This window comes from Oncorhynchus tshawytscha, linkage group LG28 (assembly GCF_018296145.1).
Source record: "Oncorhynchus tshawytscha isolate Ot180627B linkage group LG28, Otsh_v2.0, whole genome shotgun sequence".
NCBI lineage: Eukaryota > Metazoa > Chordata > Actinopteri > Salmoniformes > Salmonidae > Oncorhynchus > Oncorhynchus tshawytscha.
The window spans coordinates 17,190,994-17,216,229 of NC_056456.1; the positions used below are offsets into that span (position 1 = coordinate 17,190,994).

Sequence of the window (25,236 nt, forward strand, 5' to 3'; positions counted from 1 at the left end):
GGATTGATGGCAGCATTCGCACGAAACTGAAAGCGCGAACCACTGCTTTTAACCAGGGCAAGGTGACCAGCAACATGACCGAATACAAACAGTGTAGCTATTCCCTCCGCAAGGCAATCAAACTAGCTAAGCGTCAGTATAGAGACAAAGTAGAGTCGTAATTCAATGGCTCAGACACAAGAGGTATGTGGCAGGGTCTACAGTCAATCACGGATTACAAAAAGAAAACAAGCCCCGTCGCGGACCAGGATGTCTTGCTCCCAGACAGACTAAACAACTTCTTTGCCCGCTTTGAAGACAATACAGTGCCACGGTCCGCTACCAAAACCTGTGGACTCTCCTTCACTGCAGCCTACTTGAGCAAAACATTTAAACGTGTTAACCCTCGCAAGGCTGCAGGCCCAGACGGCATCCCCAGCCGTGTCCTCAGAGCATGCACAGACCAGCTGGCTGGTGTGTTTATGGACATATTCAATCAACCCTTATCCCAGTCTGCTGTTCCCACATGCTTCAAGAGGGCCACCATTGTTCCTGTTCCCAAGAAAGCTAAGGTAACTGAGCTAAACGACTACCGCTCCGTAGCACTCACTTCCGTCATCATGAAGTGCTTTGAGAGACTAGTCAAGGACCACATCACCTCCACCCTACCTGACACCCTAGACCCACTCCAATTTGCTTACCGCCCCAATAGGTCCACAGACGACAGACGACACAATCTCAACCACGCTGCCCTAACCTATCTGGACAAGAGGAATACCTATGTGAGAATGCTGTTTAAATCGACTACAGCTCAGCATTTAACACCATAGTACCCTCCAAACTTATCATCAAGCTATGCGACCCTGGGTCTCGAACCCGCCCTGTGCAAATGTGTACTGGACTTCCTGACGGGGGTAGGTAACAACATCCCCACCCCACTGATCCTCAACACTGGGGCCCCACAAGGGTGCGTTCTGAGCCCTCTCCTGTACTCCCTGTTCACCCACGACTGCGTGGCCATGCAAGCCTCCAACTCAATCATCAAGTTTGCAGACGACACAACAGTGGTAGGCTTGATTACCAACAACGACGAGACAGCCTACCGGGAGGAGGTGAGGGCCCTCGGTGTGTGGTGTCAGGGAAATAACCTCACACTCAACAACAACAAAACAAAGGAGATGATCGTGGACTTCAGGAAACAGCAGAGGGAGCACCACCCTATCCTCATCGACGGGACAGTAGTGGAGAGGGTAGCAACTTAAGTTCCTCAGTGTACAAATCACAGACAAACTAAATTGGTCCACCCACACAGACAGCGTGGTGAAGAAGGCGCAGCAGCGCCTCGAACCTCAGGAGGCTGAAGAAATTTGGCTTGTCACCAAAAGCACTCAAACTTTTACAGATGCACAATCGAGAGCATCCTGTCGGGCTGTATCACCGCCTGGTAGGGCAACTGCTCCGCCCACAACCGTAAGGCTCTCCAGAGGGTAGTGACGTCTGCACAACGCATCACCGGGGACAAACTACCTGCCCTCAAGGACACCTACACCACATGTCACAGGAAGGCCATAAAGATCATCAAGGACAACCACCCGAGCCACTGCCTGTTCACCCCGCTATCATCCAGAAGGCGGAGGTCAGTACAGGTGCATCAAAGCAGGGACCGAGAGACTGAAAAACAGCTTCTATCTCAAAGCCAGACGACTGTTAAACAGCCACCACTAACATTGAGTGGCTGCTGCCAACATAGACTCAACTCCAGCCACTTTAATGGAGAAATTGATGTAAAAATGTATCACTAGCCACTAAACAATGCCACTTAATATGTTTCCATTACACTGTACTCTATACCATCTACTGCATCTTGCCTATGCCGTTCTGTACCATCACTCATTCATATATTTTTTATGTACATATTCTTCATCCCTTTACACTTGTGTGTGTATACGGTAGTTGTGGAATTGTTAGGTTAGATTACTTGTTAGTTATTACTGCATTGTAGGAACTAGAAGCACTAGCATTTCGCTACACTCGCATTAACATCTGCTAACCCTGTGTATGTGACAAATAAAATTAGATTTGATCTTTAGCATCAAGTGCTTGACATGACTGGCTGAATACCGTATGACATTTTATAAATGTTTTATTTCACCTTTATTTAACCAGGTAGGCCAGTTGAGAACAAGTTCTCATTTACAACTGCGACCTGGCCAAGATAAAGCAAAGCAGTGTGACAGAGTTCCACATGGGATTTTTTTTAAATACGTACAGTAAATAACAAGGTGGTTGAAAATGCTTTTAGATATTGACCAATCAAGTGATCTCTTGCACAAGGTCCAACCGAAATTTGATTTCCGCTTTTAACCCAACCCTTCCGAAAGCCACGCATACAGGTTTGAGGTGCGAGGGGATGCCACACTGGGCACTGTAATGAGGGGTTAAGTGCCTTGCTCAAGAGTACAACGGTAAGCAATGGATTTGATACCGGCGACCCTTTTAATTATTCATTTTTTAAAACCCACTTTGAATAAGTTCTGAACACAGCAGAAGTAGTTATTCGGACTGAATCGATGATGGCTAGAGCTCCTTTTACTGCAGTGGGCTGAATCGATGATGGCTAGAGCTCCTTTTACTGCAGCGGGCTGAATCGATGATGGCTAGAGCTCCTTTTACTGCAGTGGGCTGAATCGATGATGGCTAGAGCTCCTTTTACTGCAGTGGGCTGAATCGATGATGGCTAGAGCTCCTTTTACTGCAGCGGGCTGAATCGATGATGGCTAGAGCTCCTTTTACTGCAGTGGGCTGAATCAAGGTTACAGAGTGTTTCTTGGTAGTCTTAAATCTACTTTGAAACAAAAAGTACACCTCATACATGGTTATGGGCTGTAATTTTTTTTTTTTTTTTTTTAAGAACACACCTGTACCATGTCAGATAGAGTTGAAATGTATTCAAATCCCAATATTACCCTTCACACACACACAAAATACCAACTGTTTGACATATAAACACAGGATTTTGGGCGTTTTTCTTTTTATAATAACATTCCACCCATAAGGCCATTTGATTGCAGGAAATAGCTAAGAGGTAGATGGGCATCTGCTGCTACAATGTCGAGGACCCAGAGATACATCGAGGCGGATTGGTTAGTCTCGTTTCACTCGGCCACACACGTCCTGGAGAAACAAGACAGTGCCCGTGTCCAAAATCTGTCTTGCCTACTACTTACTGTGTACTAATCGTACTACATACTATTGTGAACGTACGGTTTAGTAAAAATGCAGTAGTAAGCAACTACCAACACACTAGGTTCATCCACACTCCATGTGTATGAATGACTCAGAATGTGACGCTCGCCATTCGTTTATTTTGGTGCAGTGCCTCAATTTATCTGATTATCAGCCATTGTCAAAAGCACTGAAAGGTCTGAAAAGACAATTCCATTCCTCTAATGTGCAGCGAATTCTACCAGATCAAACGTCACAATTACACTGAACAAAAAATAAAAACGCAACATGCAAAAATTTCAAAGATTTTAATGAGTTACAGTTCATAAGGAAGTCAGTAGTAAATTAATTAATTATCCCCTAATCTATGGATTTCACATGATAGGTAAATCGATACATTGCAATTGCATTCATTGTACGTAGCTTATGTCTACCCATACCATAACCCCACCGCCACAATGAGCCACTCTGTTCACAGCAAAGTGCTCACCCACACGACGCCCTACACGCAGTCTGCCCGGTACAGTTGAAACCGGTTGTCATCCGTCAAGAGCACACTTCTCCAGAGTGCCAGTGGCAATCGAAGGTGAGAATTTGCCCACTGAAGTTGGTTATGAAGCCAAATGGCAGTCCGTTCAAGACCCAGGCGAGGGCCTCCCGGGTGGCGCAGTGGTTAAGGGCGCTGTACTGCAGCGCCAGCTGTGCCATCAGAGACTCTGGGTTCACGCCCAGGCTCTGTCGTAACCGGCCACAAAAGGGAGGTCCGTGGGGCGACGCACAATTGGCCTAGCATCTTCCGGGTTAGGGAGGGCTTGGTCGGTTGGGTTGTCCTTGTCTCATCGCGCACCAGCGACTCCTGTGGCGGGCCGCGCGCAGTGCGCGCTAACCAAGGTTGCCAGGTGCACGGTGTTTCCTCCGACACATTGGTGCGGCTGGCTTCCGGGTTGGATGCGCGCTATGTTAAGAAGCAGTGCGGCTTGGTTGGGTTGTGTATCGGAGGACTTTCAACCTTCGTCCTTCCGAGCTTGTACGGGAGTTGTAGCGATGAGACAAGATAGTAGCTACTACAACAATTGGATACCATGAAATTGGGGAGAAAAAGGGGTAAAATGTTTTTAAAAAATATTTTAAAAATAAAGACCCAGGCAAGGACAACGAGCGCACAGTTGGTGCAAACACAGTTTCATAAGCTGTTCGGGTGGCTGATCTCAGAAGATCCCTTCGGTGAAGAAGCCAGATGTGAAGGTCCTGGCGTGATTACACGTGGTCTGTGGTTATGAAGCCGGATCGATGTACAGCCAAATTCTCTAAAATGACGTGGAGGTGGCTTATGGTAGAGAAATTAACATTCAATTCTCTGGCAACAGCTCTGGGGGGATATTCCTGCAATCAGCATGCCAATTGCACGTTCCCTCAAAACTTGAGACATTGTGTTGTGTGACAAAACTGCACATCTTAAAGTGGCCTTTTATTGTCCCAGGACAAGGTGCACCTGTCTAATGGTCATGCTGTTTAATCAGCTTCATGATATACCACACCTGTCAGGTGGATCGATTATCTTGGCAAAGGCTAAATGCTCACTAACAGGGATGTAGACAAATTGGTGCACAACATTTGAGAGAAATATGCTTTTTGTGCATATGGAACATTTCTGGGATATTTTATTTCAGCTCATGAAACCGACACTTCACAACATGTGTTTATATTTTTGTTCAGTATAGTATAACATCCTGGCATTTTTTTTCTTCACATAACTATTTTCGCATACCCAAATTGCCTACTATTTCAGAACGTACGTACGCTAGCTAGTGACTGCCGGACGTCTCCGCTTCTTAGCATTCTGCTCCCAGCGTCAGCATTCTGCTGATCCACACACGCGCTGACCTCAACCCAACCTCAGACAGTCTGACCTCTGCGCTTGTCCCAAAACATCAATATTCATATTCGTCATCATCCTCATTGTTATACAACGCAGTGCCCTGTGCATAGCCATAATCAATGATATTACGTAAGGAATAACTATAGGCAGGGGAAGAAGTAACGAATTACAAATGCAATAGTTCATGTTATTGAGAAGGTATTCCGAGCACTTGTACCTTCAGTATTATTTTCAGTCCATGTTACTTCAACACACCCACACAGTGCATTCGGAAAGTATTCAGACTCCTTCCCTTTTTCCACATTGCTACTTTACAGCCTTGTTCTAAAATGGCTTTTTTTTAATTCCCCCTCAATCTACAAATACCCAATAATGTCAAAATAAAAAAACAGATACCTTATTTAGATAAATTACACAAAATGTCAAATTCTAAAAAAAACGTTGTTATTCTGGGGTATTGTGTGTAGACTGATGAGGGGGAAAAAACAACTTAATCTATTTTAGAATAAGGCTGTAACAAAATGTGGAAAAAGTCAAGGGGTCTGAATACTTTCCGAATGCACTGTATACTAAATAACTATATAGTTTCATTTGACGTGTTTTTCTAAGTGCAGCTAGTTTGCAGTCTTTCCAGTTTCAGTTTGTAGTGATTGTGTTAGCTGTGTTGTTGGCTAGCTCCACTAAACACTAGTGTCCTGACAAGAGAGCCCATTTTCTATGCCAGTTGAAATCGCACATCATTAGCTCATTGTTCTGGATGTATCCAAATAAATTTCACTTGAAAACTGCTTAAACAAATGCAAATGCAGCTACTTTGTTGTTTTTCTAGCAGCACTGTGTGACGTGACTAAGTTAGCCGTAGTTGGCTAACTAGCAAACAAGTGAAAGGAACATTTATTGCCATATTGGCTGGCACATTTTTGAACGAACGCGTCCATAGACACAGAACAAAAAAGACAACTGGGTCACGTCTCTGGCAACCGAACCAATAGAACGAACCAGCCGGCTTAGGTAACAACCCTAGATTTGAGTCGGGACTAGATCGTGTGGAAGGATGAAATAGTGTGAATAAATGTATCAAAACAACGTTAATGAATGTAAACCATTATCTGACTGTGTTGGTAATGCCCTCAAAGCCAGGGTTTGGAGGATATATTGGCACTGGTGTTAGGCCCGAGATTAAGTCAAGGGTCGGCAAACCGTGCTAATATATCCTCCAAAACCTCTGCTTCTCTGGCATCATCACTTAAGTGGAAACATCTAGGAACAACAACGGCTCAGTCGTAAAGTGGTGGGCAAAATAAGCTCACAGAACAGGACTGCAGAGTGCTGAAGCGCATAAAAATAGTCTGTCCTCGGTTGCAGAACTCACTAGAGTTCCAAACTGCCCCTAGGAGCAATGTCAGCACAATAACTTTGTTGGGCGCTTCATGAAATGGGTTCCCATGGCTGAGAAGCCGTACACAAGCCTAAGATCACCATGTGCAATGCCAAGCATCAGATGGAGTGGTGTAAATCTCACTAAAATTGGACTCAAGTTGGAAACAAGTTGTTATCTAGCAGTCTGACGGAGAAATCTAGGTTTGGCAGATGCCAGGAGAATGCTACTTACCCAAATGCATAGTGCCAACTGTGATGTTTGGTAGAGGACAAATAATGATCTGGGGCTGTTTTTTCATAGTTTGGGCTAGGCCCCTTAGTTCCAGGGAAGGGAAATCTTAATGCTACAGCATACAATGACATTCTAGATGATTCTGTGCTTCCACTTTGTGGCAACAATTTGGAGAAGGCCCTTTCCTGTTTCAGTATGACAATGCCCCCATGCACAAAGCAAGGTCCATACAGAAATCTGTATCACGATTGGTGTGGAAGAACTTGACTGGCTTGCACAGAACTGTGACCTCAACTTTATTGAACACCTTTGGGATGAATTGGAACACCAACTGCGAGCCAGGACTAATCAACATCAGTGCCGACCTCACTAATGCTCTTGCGGTAGAATAGAAGCAAGAAGCAAGCAGCAATGTTCCAACATCTAGTGGAAGGCCTTCCTAAAAGAGTGGAGGCAGTTAAAGCAGCAAAAGGGGGGTTGGTGATTTGGGAATGAGTTGTTAGACGAGCAGATGTCCACATAGTTTGTCATGTAATATATGTAGAATTCTGTAGGCCAGCCATTAAAGTAGATCACGAGGGCATGGAAAGTTTGAGAGCCCCTCGGAGCCCCCCCACCACCCAAAAAATAATGTCAAATTTCACGCATCATGCCAATACAGGCCAATCAAATCGAGCTGTGTATACAAACTGAACGATGACAGAAGATTTTGAAAAATAACTTGGTTTATTTCAAGACGTATAGTGAAAGAAAGGAACGTTTTTTATCAAAGCGGTGTGTGTGGAAACGATGGAGCCTGACCAGTTCTCCTTCAAGCACAGGAGAGGTGATGAAATGCAACTCAGGATGATGAACCGTGGCAGCTTCACACACACACAATATATATATATATATATTTATTTAAACTCTGCTTCAAACCTGAGGAAACATTGTAGAGGCAAGATAGAGCCTTCAGAAAGTATTCATAACCCTTGACTTATTCCACATTTTGTTGTTTTACAGCCGAAACTCAAAATGGATTCAATTGAGCCAAACACCATCTCATAATGACAGTGAAAACATGTTTTTGCAAATGTACTCCATTTACATAATACAAGTATTCACACCCGAGTCAATACTTTGTAGAAGCACATTTTGCACCGATTACAGCTGTGAGTCTTTCTGGGTAAGTCTCGAAGCGCTTTCCACACCTGGATTGTGTAATATTTGCCCATTACTCTTTTCAAAATTCTTCAAGCTCTGTCTAATTGGTTGTCGATCATTGCTAGACAACCTTTTTCAGGTCTTGCAATAAGAGTTAAGTAGATTTAAGTCTAAACTAACTCACCACTCAGGAACATTCACGGTCTTCTTGGTAAGACACTTGTGTAGATTTGGCTTTTTATTTTAGGTTATTGTCCAGCTGAAAGGTGAAGTCATCTGCCAGTGTCTGGTGGAAAGCAAACAACCACATTTTCTGCGAGAATTTTGGCTGTGCTTACAGTAGCTCCATTCAGTTTCTATTTTATCCTGAAAATCTCCCCAGTCCTTTACGATTACAAGCACACCTATACTATGACGCAGCCACCACTATGCTTGAAAATATGGAGAGTGGTGCTCAGTAATGTAATGTATTTGCCTGAAACACTTTGTATTCAGGACAAAACATTTTTTTTGCAGTATTACGTCAGTGTCTTGTTGCAAACAGGATACATGTCAGAACATTTTTATTCGGCACAGGCTTCATTTTTTCACTCTGTCAATTGTGTCAGATTGTGGAGTAACTACAATGTTGTTGAACCATCCTCAGTTTCCTCCAATCACAGCCATTCATTTATGAAATGGTTTTAAAAAGTTACACTAGGCCTCATGGTGAAATCCCTGAGCGGTTACCTTCCTCTTCCAGAAACTGAGTTAGGAAGGGCACCTTCATCTGTGTAGTGACTGAGTGTATTGATACACCATCCAAAGTGTAATTAATAACTTCATGCTCAAAAGGATATTTAATATCTGCTTTATTTTTTTTTCTCCCCCATTTACCTACAGTTGCACTTCTTTACAAGACATTGGAAAAACCCCCTAGTCTTCGTGGTTGAATCAGTGTTTGAAATTCACTGCCTGACTGAGGGACCTTACACTACCGTTCAAAAGTTAGGGGGTCACTTAGAAATGTCCTTATTTTTAAAAGAAAAGCTCAATTCTTGTCCATTAAAATAACAAATTTATCAGAAATACAGTGTAGACATTGTAAATGACAATTGTAGCTGGAAACGGCTGATTTTTTTAAATGGAATATCTACATAGTTGCTGATAATGGGCCTATCAAGCCTGTGTTCCAATGGCACGATGTGTTAGCTAATCCAAGTTTATTATTTTAAAAGGCTAATTGAACATTAGAAAACCCTTTTGCAATTACGTTAGCACAGCTGAAAACGGTTGTGCTAATTAAAGAAGCAATAAAACTGGCCTTCTTTAGAATAGTTGAGTATCTGGAGCGTTTGTGGGTTCAATTACAGAATCAAAATGTCCAGAAATAAAGACCTTTCTTCTGAAACCCGTCAGTCTACTCTTGTTCTGAGAAATGAAGGCTATTCCATGCGAGAAATTGCCAAGGAACTGAAGATCTTGTGGTCTACCTGAAGCATAATCTTGACACATTAACAGTAGACGAAAGAGCAAGAGACATTCATCTGATGAAGAGGATTTCTTCTCATCACCAATGCCAAAAAGGTCACAAGGTACAGGGGAGCTGGATGGGTACTTTGCCTGTGTTTCAGACAGGATGGACTTGCTGCATTCCTTTCCATATCTAAAAGAAGTTGTCCCTCAAACTGAACACAGCTCTGCCTGCCTCTACCATCTGTGAGTGTCTTTTTAGCTATGTTGAACTGGTCTTCACTGCAAAGCGAACCAGGATAGACTCGATTCAGTTTGACAATCAGCTCCTGCTGAAACTGAATAGCAAGTTCAGAGAGAAATGAAGGCCTTAGGACATACTGTAACGCCTTGTTGTTGCTCAAGGAACACTACATAACCTAATGTACTCTGTACCTAGTGCTCTTCACGTGTCCACCCGAACCCCCGAGACCCAACCAGGTCCAAAATAAAAATAACTTTTCCTTTGGTCCGAGTCTGGTCATATTTGATTGTCATCGGGTCCATGTAACTACAGCTGATAGAGTGGACCTAACCACGGCTCTGCATAGTCTATAGCATATTTATTTTAAGTTAAATGAAAGCCTAGCCAACATATAAAGACCTGTTTGTTACTCAGAAGAGCTGATAATCAATTTTGGGTCGAGTCTAGACAGGGACTTGTTAGAATAGGGGTCAGGTCTGAGTGTCATCGGGCCCGGTAGAGTTCAGGTCTTATTGTTCTTGAGTTCGGGTCCACCTCTTTAAATATGAAGTCAGGTCCGGGGTCAAATTTTTGGGAGCTGAGACGAACTCTCCTCTCTACATGTAGCCTGTATATAATTGATCGATCTAATGCAACATCTATAGCCCCTTCTGTATTTCAGGGAGGTTGGCTCACAATTGAGTATTTCCATGATGTTCCATTGTTGCATTCAGAGCTAATTTAACATCAAATTCTTTAGGTATGTCCAGTGTGCCCTGGCACTACTCCATTTGGACTTTTGTGAATTTGAGCGCAAGGGAAGGAATATAGAGTGAATGATTTATTTTAAATTCAAAATAATGTATTTCTTAAATTCATCAACACATTTTAATTGCTTTGCAATGTTTAATTTATTTTCAATTAGTATGGACAAATCTCTTCTTTTTTAAATATACAGATGCAGCAAGTGCCTTGCTGCTACTCAAACAATAAATGTACTTAATTCATACTGTACATTCATTTCTGCTTTCTTTTTCAATGTATTGCATGGAAAAGATCATGTGTTGCCGTAGCGAAATTAGCTATAAGGTACATTCTTTCATTTTTATTAACTAAATTACTTTAACGGACAAATTATTACTCAAATAATTTTACACACCAGTAGTTTTACTTATACTTGTATAAAATATCTAGCAGTACATCTACTGGAGTAGGATATTTCAGTATTCATGAAATAAAAAATATCAACAACCCTATATTATGCCGTCTACCACATCTTCCCTCATCTCCGTCAGAATAAAGAGATAAGATGAGAGAAGAGAAGGTCATAAAGACCTCCTCCAGGATTAGAGCCATCCATTTATACTGGCCAAAGAGACCTGCTACAGAGGAGCACAATGCATGTGGAAAATAGCATGAAATTGGGAGTTGATGCTGTGTGCGTCCCAAATGGCACCCTATTCCTTATATAGTGCACTACTTTTGACCAGAGCCATGATTAAGCATCAGCTACCAGAGCAGCTTACCGATCACTGTACCCATATGTACAGTACACAGCCAATCTGTAAATAGCACACCCGACCTCATCCCCATATTGTCATTTATCCTCTTGCTATTTTGCACCCCAGTATCTCTACTTGCACATCATCATCTGCACATCTATCACTCCAGTGTTAATGCTAGATTTGTATTATTTTGCCTCTATGGCCCATTTACCTCCCTACTCTTCTACATTTGCACACACTGTACATAGTTTTTCTTTTGTGTTATTGACTGTAGGTTTGTTTATGTGTAACTCTGTGTGGTTGTCGCACTGCTTTGCTTTATCTTGACCAGGTCGCAGTTGTAAATGAGAACTTGTTCTCAACTGTCCTACTTGGTTAAATAAAAGGTGGGGGGGAGACCCCTGCTCAAAGGTAGCGCTAGGGCTGCACAATTCAATGGAATTCACGTTGTTATGTAATGACACGTGCAATATCCATATCGCAAGAGATCCATTCCACTCTGTGTAACGTCCATTTTTAGAGTTTACTCCGTTTTCCTTCTCCGCTTGCGGCTGCTTGCCACATAACAACAAGGCCTTCTGCTAACACCACACCGTGTGCCAATCACAGCAGGGATTAGTAGCAGAGTACGGCCTCTTCTCTTTCACATCAAACCATAGTGTTCCCTCTCTTCTCCTCACATTCCTCGCTCTTCTACCCCCCTTTCCATTCCGTCCAGCCTTTTATTCACTACCATCTCATTGTTTCCCCACTCGCAGGTTCGGTTCGGTCCAAACTGAACAGTTCGGTCCAGCATCCTGTTCGGTGATGGTAGATTCAAAACCATAAAATCATTAGGGAAGCCCTAATGATAACAGTGGGCCTTAAGACAGCCTCTGTCTGCCGGCACGGCCATGTTATTTTCTCCTTGGATTAAAAAGAATCCATCTGTATTATTGCAATGTTTCAAATGAAAGATGAAGCGAGGGAGGGTGTTACTGCTGCGTTGTGTGTGTGTGTGTGTGTAACCACCGTGTTCCGTCTCGGCACAGAGAGAGTGTGGAGGAGTGGGGTTGTAATGGCTTGACACATATCACAGTGGTGATTCAGTGAGCGAGGGAGGATGGCAGGCCGTGGGAAGAATAGAGGGAGAGCGAACAGAGAGGCCGAGATTATGCATTGCTGAAATGACGTCAGCTCATTTCTCAGCGCCCCTCTAAATGAGACGGCAGGTTTTTATCTTTCAAAAAAAAAAAAAAAGACGGAAGAAGAATTTTTAAAAAAATTAAAAAATGTTTGAGATGAGTCATAGCAAGTTATGTTAGAAGGGATGTCAGACCATTTTCCCAGTGGGCCAAAGTGCCATATTTATTGTTAAACAGTTTCCTGACAGCTCATAGAGTAGAAATGGACACGCCTTTCAAAACACAGAGCTGCCCGTCTTCACTGCTGCAGACAAGAGGCATACTTAGTCTAGCGCTACATTAAGGGTGATGAAGATATTTAACATATAAAGCGGGCAAGGCTCTCTATTTACAGAAACACAATCAAGTGTGTTTTAGTCACTAACCGTCTGTGGCTGATAATTGCACTACTGAGAAGACTCTGGTCCATCTCGTTATGAGAGTTGTGCCTGGGCAGTCTGTGTGCCCTCGCTCCCTCACCGTGTGAGCTTGGTGCCTATCTGCTGCCTGGACTCCAGCCTCTCCTCGTCAGTCTGCATTGGCAGGATGTTCTTCTCCTCCAGCTCACTCTTAGATGGACGATTACTCAGCTTGACGGCCAGAGAGTCCTTCCTCAACACCTTCAGAGCCAGGGTACCTACACAAAGACAACAGGAGTTAAACAAAGAAATGACGAGAGCAGGGTACCTATAGTGCAGAGACGCCACTAGTTAAAAGAAAATACAAAACATCTGTGGCTTAGGGGACAATTTGATCTGTGTGTGTGTGTGTGTGTGTGTGTGTGTATGAACCCCTTACTTGTAAAGAGCGAATCATCATCATCCTCGTCATCATATTCATCCTCATCTTTGTACATGCAGGGTAGGTCCTCGTAGTCGGACTCGTTGGGCATGTTCTCCTTGTTGTCCTCGTCGATGACCACAGAGGGCACCTGGCTTCTGTCCAGCAGACTACACTGACCAGAATGCATTGCATTACTGCAGGGAGAAGAGAGTCATAATGATGGATATAATCTTCTTCATAGTAATCTCGCCCATCTACCACTTTCCCATGTTCCCGTGGGAATCTAATGGTTGCTATAGAAATGCAATGCGCTATAGAGTCATTATGACCATGACTCTACAAGTGGTTGACTCATTCCCATCTCCTGTGGAAGTCATCTGAGAAATTGAAGTCTTGCTGGAATTACCTTGACGCACCTCGGTGTGAGACGGAGGCTATGAGCTAGCCATTTCTTGATCATGGTCATTAGCACAAAATTGTCCATCTTGACTTGCAACCATTGAGCTAGTAAGACAGTCACACATTTCTGAGACACAGGTTCCTAGATGGGAGTTCAGTCTGTTTGACAGCCACACAGTCTACATACCATGAGCTAATTTACCACATCCTTCATGTCACAGACCATTCAGGTTAAATTAAACAAAGTGGTCAATTAAACTGTCGATGCGAGGGACTGGCTGCATACTGCAGAGTGGGGTTTTAATCAACATATCATACACAGATATCACAGACTACCCACAAGCCCCTGCTGTGAGCGCCCACTGAGGGCCGTTCAGCTCACCACGAGACACGCAAAGCAAGTAATCAAAGGACCAGGGAGGAAGGGTGTGTATGTTTTGGGTTTTTTACTATCCTTGTAGGGACCAGAAGTCCTCAAAAGGATAGTAAAACAAGGGAAATTAGGACAAGTGGGGACATTTCGCCAGTCCCCACAAGGAAAAGGGCAATTTTAGGCTCAGAGGTTTGGTTTATTTAAGTTTAGGGAAAAAGGGATTTTGAATGGGAATCAATTGTTTGGTCCCCACAAGGATAGTAAAACAAATGTGTGGATGTGTGTGTGTGAGTATATATATATATATATATATATATTAGATAGAGGACCCCCTGTTGTGAGGCTGTATTGTACTCATGCATGCATAGTCTACCTGAATAATTAAGGGTACCTAGCGCTTCTATTCTACCCCTCTACACATGCGATATGATAATACTGGCTCTGTCCCTGTCCCGTTTCAATTCATCTCAATTGAAAGATCGGGGCGATGAAGAATGGCTGACAACTTGACAAGAATCAATCTTTTTTTTGTCCCATTTTTAGATTTCGGCAACCAAATGTTACATAAGCTATAGAGAAATGACATGCTCAAGTTACCAATACATTTCTCTGTATTCCTTTTTCCAATGTTTGGTAGGGTAGAGAACAGGACATGCTGTGCCAGGTTGGCCTTTGGAAGAGATCCGGGTGCCATGTTGCACACACAGACTGCTGTCAAAGTGGGCCACGCTGTAGCAGTAGGACAGGGCGAGCTGGGTCAGACATCTACAGCAGAGCCACATGGTGGCAGCCTGACCCCAATATCACAAGGCAGGGGTGACCTGATCTACAAACCAGCTGGACCTGCTACACTGAACATGCATTGGACAAAAATAATTCATATTTCATTTTGAAATAGAACTGATGTTACTCAACTCCCATTATATAAAGTTGTGTCATCTCAACTATTAATTTCTACCTGCTATACAACCATAGAGACACATAAATTACAGTTGTATTTAATACGGTGTATACAACTCACTTCTCCAGCCTCTGCAGGTTGAAGGCCAGCGTCTTGTTGAGCTCCTCGATGATGCGGCTGGGGGTGTGGCCTTGCATGGATCCGTACTGCAGCTGGAGCGGGTGGCTGTGGCCATGGTTGTGGGTGTGCCCGTGGTTATGGTGGTTCCCACCCCCCAGGAGGCCCTGGTGGAGGTTGGCCAGGGCTGTGAGCTGCGAGGGCAGCAGAGGGCCATGGTGGGGGGGGTGGCCCTGGGGGTGGCCCTGTGGAGGGGGGCACTTCTGCTGGGAGAAAGTGCTGAGGGGGGAGGGGGAGGAGCTGTCCATTCCCCCTTGAGGCACACAGATCATAACCTTCTTGGGAGGTAGCGGAGGAGAGAGCGTCCCTCCCTGGCCTGGCATACAGGACAGCTTCATCTGCTGGCAAGATTCTGAAAAGAGAGAGATGGGTAGAGAAAGAAAAGACTGAAACAGGTAAACGTCAAGGTCACTTATTTCTGAATTAGTGCAGGGACTTTGACTTCACTAAATATGCTTTGACATGTTACTTCTTCAAAGCCGCTAATTGTTGAGTATAATTAGGGCCATGCATGAGTTTCCTGGACACGTGACCTGCGCTTAGCCATATTGTAAGACTCAGGCAGCAGTCCGATACAGTGGACAGACGTGACCATGTACATTAGAAGGCCCGGACTTGAGCAGGTAGAATTAGATTAGGCTATTGCCACTTCTAGCTGACTGGCAGATTGTCAGAGTACAGCTGACCTGGCTACACTGGGACTTAATGACACTAATCTCTCCATCCGCCATCTGCACAGAGACACCGTGTGCGTGCATGTGCACACCGGCAATATGTTTAGGATTATTCAACTACGTAACTGCCCAAACAAAACGTTTAATGCATCTCCGTCTCTGAGCTCTATACCATAAACCCTTTGCCAGTTCAGTCAATCTTTAATCTTGGTATTCAATGTGTGGAGTGCCAAACATGATTATACTGTATATAAAACACTTGTCCCAATGTGCCCGTTGCTGACAGGTCTGGGCCTTAGATGGAGACATGTGGTCGTCCTTCAACATCCTCAGGGGAGAGACCATTACAAGAAGCGCGTGTGAATCTGTCCAGTCCACTTTCTTTTTGTTGAAGAGGATAAGCAAATATTTGTGGGGTTGTCTTTGAAAATAAAATCTACACCGACCACTTATCGTAGGCATTTTGCTAATATCGTTCATTGCAATAAATAGCCTGTACGACAGAAATGTGACGTTTGAAATGAAATACTTTTGCTATATAGGTGACTACTAATCGGAGAATTGATGGCTACAATAAATCAGACTAGTAGTAGTTTAAAGAGCAATAAAAAAAAAGTATAAAAAGAACTAGTGCACTTTCATTAAGGTATTGTTCTCGCATCAAATCATTCAAATAACAATATGGATTTTTGTCCATGTCGCCCAGCTCTACGTTTTTGGCACATTAAGTGCGTTTGTATAAGTCTGAAACAAGGGGCATCAGTGGCAGGGCCTCTGGTGTATGTACGCTTACCTGTGCTGTAGTTGGGAATCCTGTTGAAAGGTCTGGGGGGGAGCGCAGGGGGCTGTTTGTGGTACATGGGGGGCTTGGTGGCGTTGTCCTGAATGTTGCAGAGGAAACCAACAGATTTCTTTGAAGGAAGGACCATAGACGACTTCATACTAGAGGGCTCCTGAGTACAGACTCCGCCCTCCATCGAGGATCGGAACTCCACGGTTGCTGGAGAAACAAACACAAATCATGAACATAATGTACAGATGAAATGGAAATTAAGGTCTACAAGAGACATTAGGTGCTGCATCATTCAAGAGAAGGATATGGTTGCGCAATACAAACACACACACACAGTGCAGACAGAAAGTACTCAGACCCCTTCACTTTTTATACATTTTGTAACATTACAGCCTAAATCTAAAATGGATAAAATATTTTTTTTCCTCAATCTACACATAATACACCAAAAAACTTTTGAAATGTTTGCAAATATTACTTTTTTTAAACAAATTTAAACAAATACATTTACATAAATATTCAGACCTTTTGCTATGACAATCAACATTGAGCTCAGGTGCATCCTGTTTCCATGAGCATCCTTGAGATGTTTCTACAACTTGAGTTCACCTGTGGTAAATTCAATTGATTGGACATGATTTGGAAAAAGGCACACAGCTGTCTGTATAAGGTCCCACAGTTGACAGTGCATGTCAGAGCAAAAACCAAGCCATGAGGTCAAAGGAATTGTCCGTAGAGCTCCGAGACAGGATTGTGTCGAGGCACAGATCTGGGGAAAGGTACAAAAACATTTCTGCAGCATTGAAGGTCCCCAAGAACACAGTGGCCTCAATCATTCTTAAAATGGTAGAAGTTTGGACCCACCCAGACAAGCAATCAGGGAATAATGGATTTGATCAGGGAGGTGACCAAAAACCCGATGGTAACTCTGACAGAGTTCCTCTGGAGATGGGAGAACCTTCCGGAAGGACAACCATCTCTGCAGCACTCCACCAAATCAAGCCTTTACGGTAGAATGGCCAGATGGAAGACACTCCTCAGTAAAAGGCACAACAGCCTGCTTGGAGTTTGAAGATTGAACTCTTAGGTCTGAATGCCAAGCGTCACATCTGGAGGAAACCTGGCCCCATCCCACGGTAAAGCATGGTGGTGGCAACATCATGTGTGAAGCTTTTTCAGCGGCAGGGACTGGGAGACTAGTCAGGATCGAAGCAAAGATGAACGGGGGAAAGTACAGAGAGAACCTTGATGAAAACCTGCTCCAGAGCACTCAGGACCTCAGACAGGGGCGAAGGTTCACCTTCCTACAGGGCAACGACCCTAAGCACACAGCCAAGACAATGCAGGAGTGGCTTCGGGACAAGTCTCTGAATGTCCGAGTGCCCAGCCAGAGCCCGGACCTAAACCCGATCGAACATCTATGAGAGACCTGAAAATAGCTATGCAGCGACGCTCCCCATCCAACCTGAGAGCTTGAAAGGATGTGCAGAGAAGGATGTGCCAAGCTTGTAGCGTCATACCAAAGAAGACAAGGCTGAAATCTCTGCCAAAGGTGTGTCAACAATGTACTGATTAAATGGTCTGAATCCTTATGTGATCAGTTTATTATTTTTTATAAAATGTGCAAAAATGTCTAAAACCCTGTTTTTGCATTGTCATTATGGGGTATTGTGGGTAGATTTAAATAACTATTTAATCCATTTTAGAACAAGGCTGTAACATAACAAAATGTGGAAAAAGTTAAGGGGTCTGAATACTTTCCAAATGCACCGTGTATATACACACACACAAATCAATCCTCCTAGACAGGCGTGTTTTGCGCCCATCAGATCCTGCTGTGAAACTCAAAATGCACCACAGCTCCTTGTTCCTTTCGCATCAAGAGGTCGCCTCCCGCTAGCAACGACGGCGAGGAAAGAATGACTCATTGTTAAGTGAAGATACTCTGAGAGATGTTCAAACAGTGGAGTCTGACAGCTTCCCAAGGACCAATTCCTCACCATGTCAAAAAAAAAATATATATATTTAACGGTTGCATAATGACGATTGTGGCAGGCTGGCAGCATGAGGTCCCATGGACGTGTAGCTGGGAAAAGCCGTAGAGAGAGACTGACGTCTGACACATGGGGCCTCATCTGGGCCCTCAGATGAGAAAATACCCCTTTGAAACCTTAACTTGAGAGCAGTAGTAAAAACTTTCCTTGGTTGACCGTTTCAGAATACTTTTCTTCATGCACATTGTCAGGTAAGAGAGTTGTTCCTAAAAGGAGCACAAAAGCTAGAATGCAAATGAGTCAGCCTACTACAGCACGTGGGCAAAAATCAGACTTGAGGAACCGTCGCTCCAATAAAAAGGACAAGGTTTGAGAGGGATCAGACTCTGTTTCGCTTATTCCATTTCCCAAATGCCATCAACACAAAGGGTGAGTTTGAAAACAGTAGACTATACATTTTTTAATTTTATTTAATCATTCATATATTTGTTATGTTTCAGATTATTTCGTGCCCAATAGAAATTGTAATTAATTTTGTGTCATTTGAGTCAAGTTTACTTTAAATGAGAATGCATCTAAACCCTTCTACATTAATGTGGATTCTACCATGATTATGGACAGTCCTGAATAATGACGAGTGAGAAAGTTAGATGCACAAATAGCATACCCCCAAGACATTCTAACCCAGGGATGGGCAACTCCAGTCCCAGGGAGCCTCATTGGTGTCACACTTCTGCCCTAGCTAACACACCGGACTCCAATGATCAACTAAAATCATGATCTTCAGTTTAGAATGGAATTGGTTTAAGCAGCTGTGTTTGCTAGGGATGGGGGAAAAGGTGTGACACCACTCTGGCTCCCAAGGACTGAGTTTCCCATCCATCCCTGTGCCAACTAACTTATTTATTTTATTGAAAAGGTCTTTTTTATTTTTTTATTTTTTTTATTTCACCTTTATTTAACCAGGTAGGCTAGTTGAGAACAAGTTCTCATTTACAACTGCGACCTGGCCAAGATAAAGCATAGCAGTGTGAGCAGACAACACAGAGTTACACATGGAATAAACAATTAACAAGTCAATAACACAGTAGAAAACAAAGGGGGAGTCTATATACAATGTGTGCAAAAGTGGCGTCCGAAAGGTTTAGACTACAAACTAATATGACCCCTCTATGGAAAGATGCTACCATGATTATGGATCGTCCTGAATGAATCATGATGAGTGGGAAAGTTAAGACGCACAAATAGGGCTGTGGTGGTAATGAAAATGTGTTAGTCGGTTATTGTCATGCAAAAGACTGGCAGTCTCATGGTAATTGACCTTTAACATAAACACCTTTTAGGATCTTCAGTCCTCCACACATACAAGGCACTGATGCAAACCTTTGGAACATCTACATTAAAAAAAAAAAATTTTTAAGTCTAATAAAATCTATTTAATATACACCATCACAATAAAGCCATGATTTATTTTAGGCAGGTCTAATGAAACATGATATGGAGAATATGAGTTGGCCTACTGTATGCTATCTGGCTACGCGCCATCCCATAGGCCCGTTCGTTTTGCAGACAAGATGTGTAAAAGTCCTGTGCCATTATTTTATAAGCAAAAAAATAATAATTGAACCTAGCTGAATAAAATATAAATATTATTTTTCCCCATTCCAGAGCAAATGCGAACGCATTTGAAGTGGCTATGTTGAGCATAAAAACTGGTCCTATACACTAGATTTATAGTTATTTGGCAACTTTAGTTATGAATGATGCAAACCTTAGAAATCAAAACATATAGCTTCTGGCCTGCATGATGAGTCTATAGGACTTTGAGAAAGTCGCAAAGAAAAGCTTGCACTCCATTCCTTGCCTCAAGCTGCACACACTGTTCTCTCATCAAGTAATCGTATTTTCACCCATCAGACTATTCTCAATGTAATATTGCCTTTATGTCAAATTAGTTTGGATTTAGAATGGCCCATTATCAAAATCGGCAGGAACAGGGGCAAAAATACATGTCAGCATATGCACTGGAATAGCTGATGCAGGCCACTTTCCCGCAGTGTATTTCTTATCCCCTCACCCATGCTGGTAGGGTGACCACATTTTAAAATACCCAAATACACGACAAGAGGATGATTTTGCAGGACACCCTGGAATATGCATTTAGATCTTCTTGCAATTGAATAACTGTTTTAGTGAGAAAATTAGAGCAGCTGTAGTTAAAACCTCTACGTGATTGGTGTCCCTATACCGGGATGGTAGAGCTAACGTGTACCAATGTGATTAGCAGCCATCTTTTCAGGACATAGACATGTCTTATATGGGCTGGCTTGATACGTTCACCTCTGAAGGTAAATAATGTACTTATTCAGTAATCTTGCTCTGATTTGTCATCCTGAGGGTCCCAGAGATAAAATGTAGCATAGTTGGTTTGATAAAAATCTATTTTTATATTCAAATGTAGGAACTGGGCTCTACAGTTTGAACCCCTGCTGTCTCTGGCTCCACACCCACCTCTGACCAGCCCTCTAGATGTGTTAAAGTTAATGTATAAGCTGATGATCCATTGTGTAGGACATTCCTGGGAGTGCGTAAACTTACAGAAATGATATGGTAATACAACATGTATGTTCTCTATAGTTATGTACCTGAAAACATATCAATTGACCAATTTGGCACATTTGGGCACACTTGATCCAACATATTGTGCAGTATTGCAATATTTCACTGGATCAATCTGAAACTTTGGACACACATTGCAAAATCTAAATTGCGCCTAAACTGCAATACTACATTATGGCCTCTTGCATTTCAAAAATGAACAAAAAGAAAATAGAAAACATGTTGTTTTTTTCTATCACCTTTTACAGATCTAATGTGTGTTATATTGTCCTACATTAATTTCACATTTCCACAAAGTTCAAAAGCGTTTCCTTTCAAAATGGTATCAAAAATATGCATATCCTTGCTTCAGGTCCTGAGCTACAGGCAATTAGATTTGGGTAAGTAATTTTAGGTGATTTTTTTTTTTTAAGGGTATGATCCTTAAGAGGATAATTATTAAGACACTATATAGCCTTCCTGTATTTTGTTTAAATCAAAAAAATATTCCGCCTAGTAGCCGACATTCGCACGCTGTTGAGTTTTGGCCTCATGAGAATTTTTTGTTGGACTAGTCATCTAAATATCATAAAAGGGTGGTGTTTGTAATAGTACCATTATATAGAATTGGCAAAAGGTCGCAAAGTTCAAGGGGGCCGAATACTTTCGCAAGGCACTGTATGTACTACTCCCTTCACAGAACAGCACAAACTGGCCCTAACCAGAATAGAAAGAGGAGTGGGAGGCCCCGATGCACAACTGAGCAAAAAGTACATTAGTGTCTAGTTTGAGAAACAAAGTCCTCAATTGGCAGCTTCATTAAATAGTACCTGCAAAACACGTCAACAGTGAAGAGGCAACTCCGGGATGCTGGCCTTTTAGAGGCAGAGTTGTAAAGAAAAGCCATATCTCAGACTGGCCAATAAAAATAAAAAATTAAGCTGGGCAAAAGAACAGACACTGGACAGAGGAGCTCTGCCTAGAAGGTCAGCATCCCAGAGTCACCTCTTCACTGTTGACATTGAGACTGGTGGTGTGGCGTAATATGGTCACCAAAACAGCTCTACGCACAAATATCATACCACCACCCCCCCCACCAAAAAGAATGCTACCTCCAGTTATCGTAATTCCTTTAAATTCACACTAACAACAAAATGTGGAAAAAGCAAAGGGGTGTGAATACTTTGAAGGCACTGTCTCTCTCTATTATGTGTGGGAGTATTTTGGAAACGATTTCCAAAATTAACATCCTTGGAGCGGATTCGCTGGGGTTTAGTCTTATGTAAAACTTTTTTTTACTTGCTCAGAACTTGGTGGGCCAAATAAAATGACCCGCGGGCCATTACCAAACAGGCGAGGTTAGCATTTTTATTTGGGGGGGGTATGATGTTTACGCGCCTTTCTTACTCATCATTAATCACGATTCATTCAGGACTATCTGTAATCAGGGTAGCATCTTTCCATAGAGTGGTCATACGAGTTTGTAGGCCAAACCATTCGGAAGCTACAGATGTTTTTGAGAAGACCAATTTCTGGGACCATTTTTTAAATGTATTTTTATAATGTTACTTAGATTGATGCACCCTTAAGGATTCAAATGAATGGATGGATCATGGATGAATGACTGATATAATTCTATATTTAATGCACTTTTCACAGCATTTGTCCAAAAAAAAAAAAAAAACTCTGGATACATTTCGTAACATAGTAAGAAGAATCATAAAAAATGTTTGGGTAGGTGCAACATAAGAAAATAAAATAAAACAATTACAAAGAGTGAGTGAGAGATCTAACTGGTGGCCACACACACAAATCACTAAATGATTTCAATGCACTTTAGGAGTCAAGAAAAAAAAGCCTTAAACTAGAAAGTGGCTGAATGACTTTCTGAAAGTAATGCAATTTGGCATTTAGCTGAGCAGAACATGCAATAAAATCACACACACACACTAATTCACTGTAGGATGACGAAACATTGATAAGCAAAACATTTTAGGGGCACAGGATTAAATTAATTTGATCCTTTCAAATTTTTGATCCTTTTAAATTTGATAGGGAGGAAAGCATCTCACCTTTCTCAAAGATCTCCTTCAGCACACCTCTCTTAATCAGCTCCTCTCTGCTTTGCCTTACCGACATCTTCCTCTCCAACACTGAAGGAAAAACATGGGAGAAAGCATGAGGATTGTTAAATCATGTAAACATAAATGATATCAATGGTGCAGATGCAGTTGTGTGTGCAGGAGCATTCGTATATGGAAAAACACTCAAACCTACACGGTAACCCTCGATTAAGGTTGTTGTAAAGCGGTGTTCCAACTATTTGGCCCCCCTCCAAGTTCTGAGCAATTTTTTTTTTTTTACAAAAGTGTTTTTTTATTTTAAATATATATATATATATATAAAAAATATTTTTAAAAATGCAAATCAGCACCAAGTGATTTTTATTGAGGAAATCTGTTCCAAAATAGAGGTACAGCGCCTTCAGAAAGTATTCACACCACTCGACGACTTCTACATTTTGTTGTGTTCCAGCCTGAATGTAATAATGGATTACATTTGTCGTCACTGGCCTACACACAATAACCCATAATGTCAAAGTGGAATTATGTTTTTCAAAAGGTTTACGAAATTCAGAAATGAAAAGATGAAAATGTCTTGAGTCAATACTGATTTAACCCCTTTGTTATGGCAAGCCTAAATAAGTTCTGGAGTAAACTCACAAACTCACAAGTTGCATGGACTCACTGGGTGGAATAGTGTTTAACAATTTTTTAATGACTACTTGACCTCTGTATCAGACACATAATTATCTGTAAGGTCCCTCAGTTGAGAAGTGAATTTCAAAACAGATTCAATCACAAAGACCAGGGAGGTTGTCCAATGCCTTACAAAGGGCACCCATTGGTGGAAGGGTAAAAATAAAAAAAGCAGACATTGAATATCCCTTTGAACATGATGAAGTTATTACACTTTGGATGGTGTATCAATACACCCAGTCACTACAAATATACAGGCGTCCTTCCTAACTCAGTTGCTGGAGGGGAAGAAAACCATTCAGGGATTCCACCATGAGGCCAATGGTGACTTTAAAAACAGCTAGAGTTTAATGGTGATGGCTCAACATTGTAGTTACTCCACATACTTGTACAGAATACAAATATTCCAAAACATGCATCCTGTTTGCAACAACGCACTAAAGTAATACTGAAAAAAAATTAATACAAAGTGTTCTGTTTGGGGTAAATCACTCAATATTTACAAGCATAGTTGTGGCTGCATCATGTTATGGGTATGCTTGTAATCGTTAAGGGCTGTGGATTTTATTTTATTTTTTACATGGACATTTTTTTTTTACAGAATGAAACTAAGCACAGGAAAAATCTTAGAGGAAAATCTGGTTCAGTCTGCCTTCCACCAGACACTGGGAGAGGAATTCACTTTCAGCAGGACAATAACCTAAAACAAGGCCAAACCTAAATTGGAGTTGTTTACCAAGACAGTGAATGTTCCGGAGTTACAGTTTTGACTTAAATCTGCTTGAAAATCTATGCTAAGACTTGTAAATGGCTGTCTAGCAATGGTCAACAACCTATGACAGAGCTTGAAGAATTAAAGATTTAAAAAAAAAAAATAATAATTAAAGTGCAAATATTGTACAGTCCAGGTGTGCAAAGCACTTAGAAACTTACCAAGAAAGACAGCTGTAGTGGCTACCAAAGGTGATTCAGGGGTGTGAATAATTATGTAAATTAGATTTCTATTTCATTTTCAATACATTTTCAAAAATATCTAAAAACATGTTTTCACTGTCATTATGGGATAGTGTGTAGACTGGTGAGAGAAAAAAAAACAAATCACTTGAATCCATTTTGAATCCAGGCTGTAACAAAATGTGGAGTAAGTCAAGTGGTATGACTGCTTTCTGAAGACACTGTATATGATCATATACACATATTAAGCAAGGTTTGAAATGATTATGTTTTAGTCCAAAATATCTGTTTGGCCTTCTTGAACTCAATTTGCAGTCTACAAAATTATCTGTTTGGCCTTCTTGAACTCAATTTGCAGTCTACAAAATTATTTGTAATTATGTTCCGGCCTCCTGACCATCCACTTTTTAAATGCATTTTATTTGAGTTAAATAAAAATGGTCCTGTGGCTAAATCTAGTTGGTGATCCCTGTTGTAGAGCTAATCATACGATTAGAGAAACAAGCATGAGGATTATGTTGGATCACCCACATCATCAATTAGTTAATATTGGCAATTTTCCCCTGGTCATTTCCATAATGTGTTCACTTGGCTCCCAACACTGATCTGCACACTTGGGACTGAGCACACACACACACACACACACACAC

General features: G+C 42.0%; 1 protein-coding gene across 5 annotated transcripts in view; it reads right to left on the reverse strand.

Moving 5' to 3' along the window:
• The window catches only part of LOC112227368 (phosphatase and actin regulator 1), an 85,656-nt gene that overhangs the window by 8,668 nt on the left and 51,752 nt on the right, over positions 1–25,236 (reverse strand). For all 5 annotated transcript variants that reach the window (XM_042307826.1, XM_042307824.1, XM_042307825.1 and 2 more), the window contains exons 3-7: positions 22,946–23,026; positions 16,282–16,488; positions 14,758–15,166; positions 12,980–13,158; positions 12,662–12,818 (exon numbers count right to left, since the gene is read on the reverse strand). In XM_042307826.1, the coding sequence (XP_042163760.1) occupies positions 12,662–12,818; positions 12,980–13,158; positions 14,758–15,166; positions 16,282–16,488; positions 22,946–23,026 (1,033 nt within the window). The remainder of the gene's footprint in view (positions 1–12,661; positions 12,819–12,979; positions 13,159–14,757; positions 15,167–16,281; positions 16,489–22,945; positions 23,027–25,236) is intronic.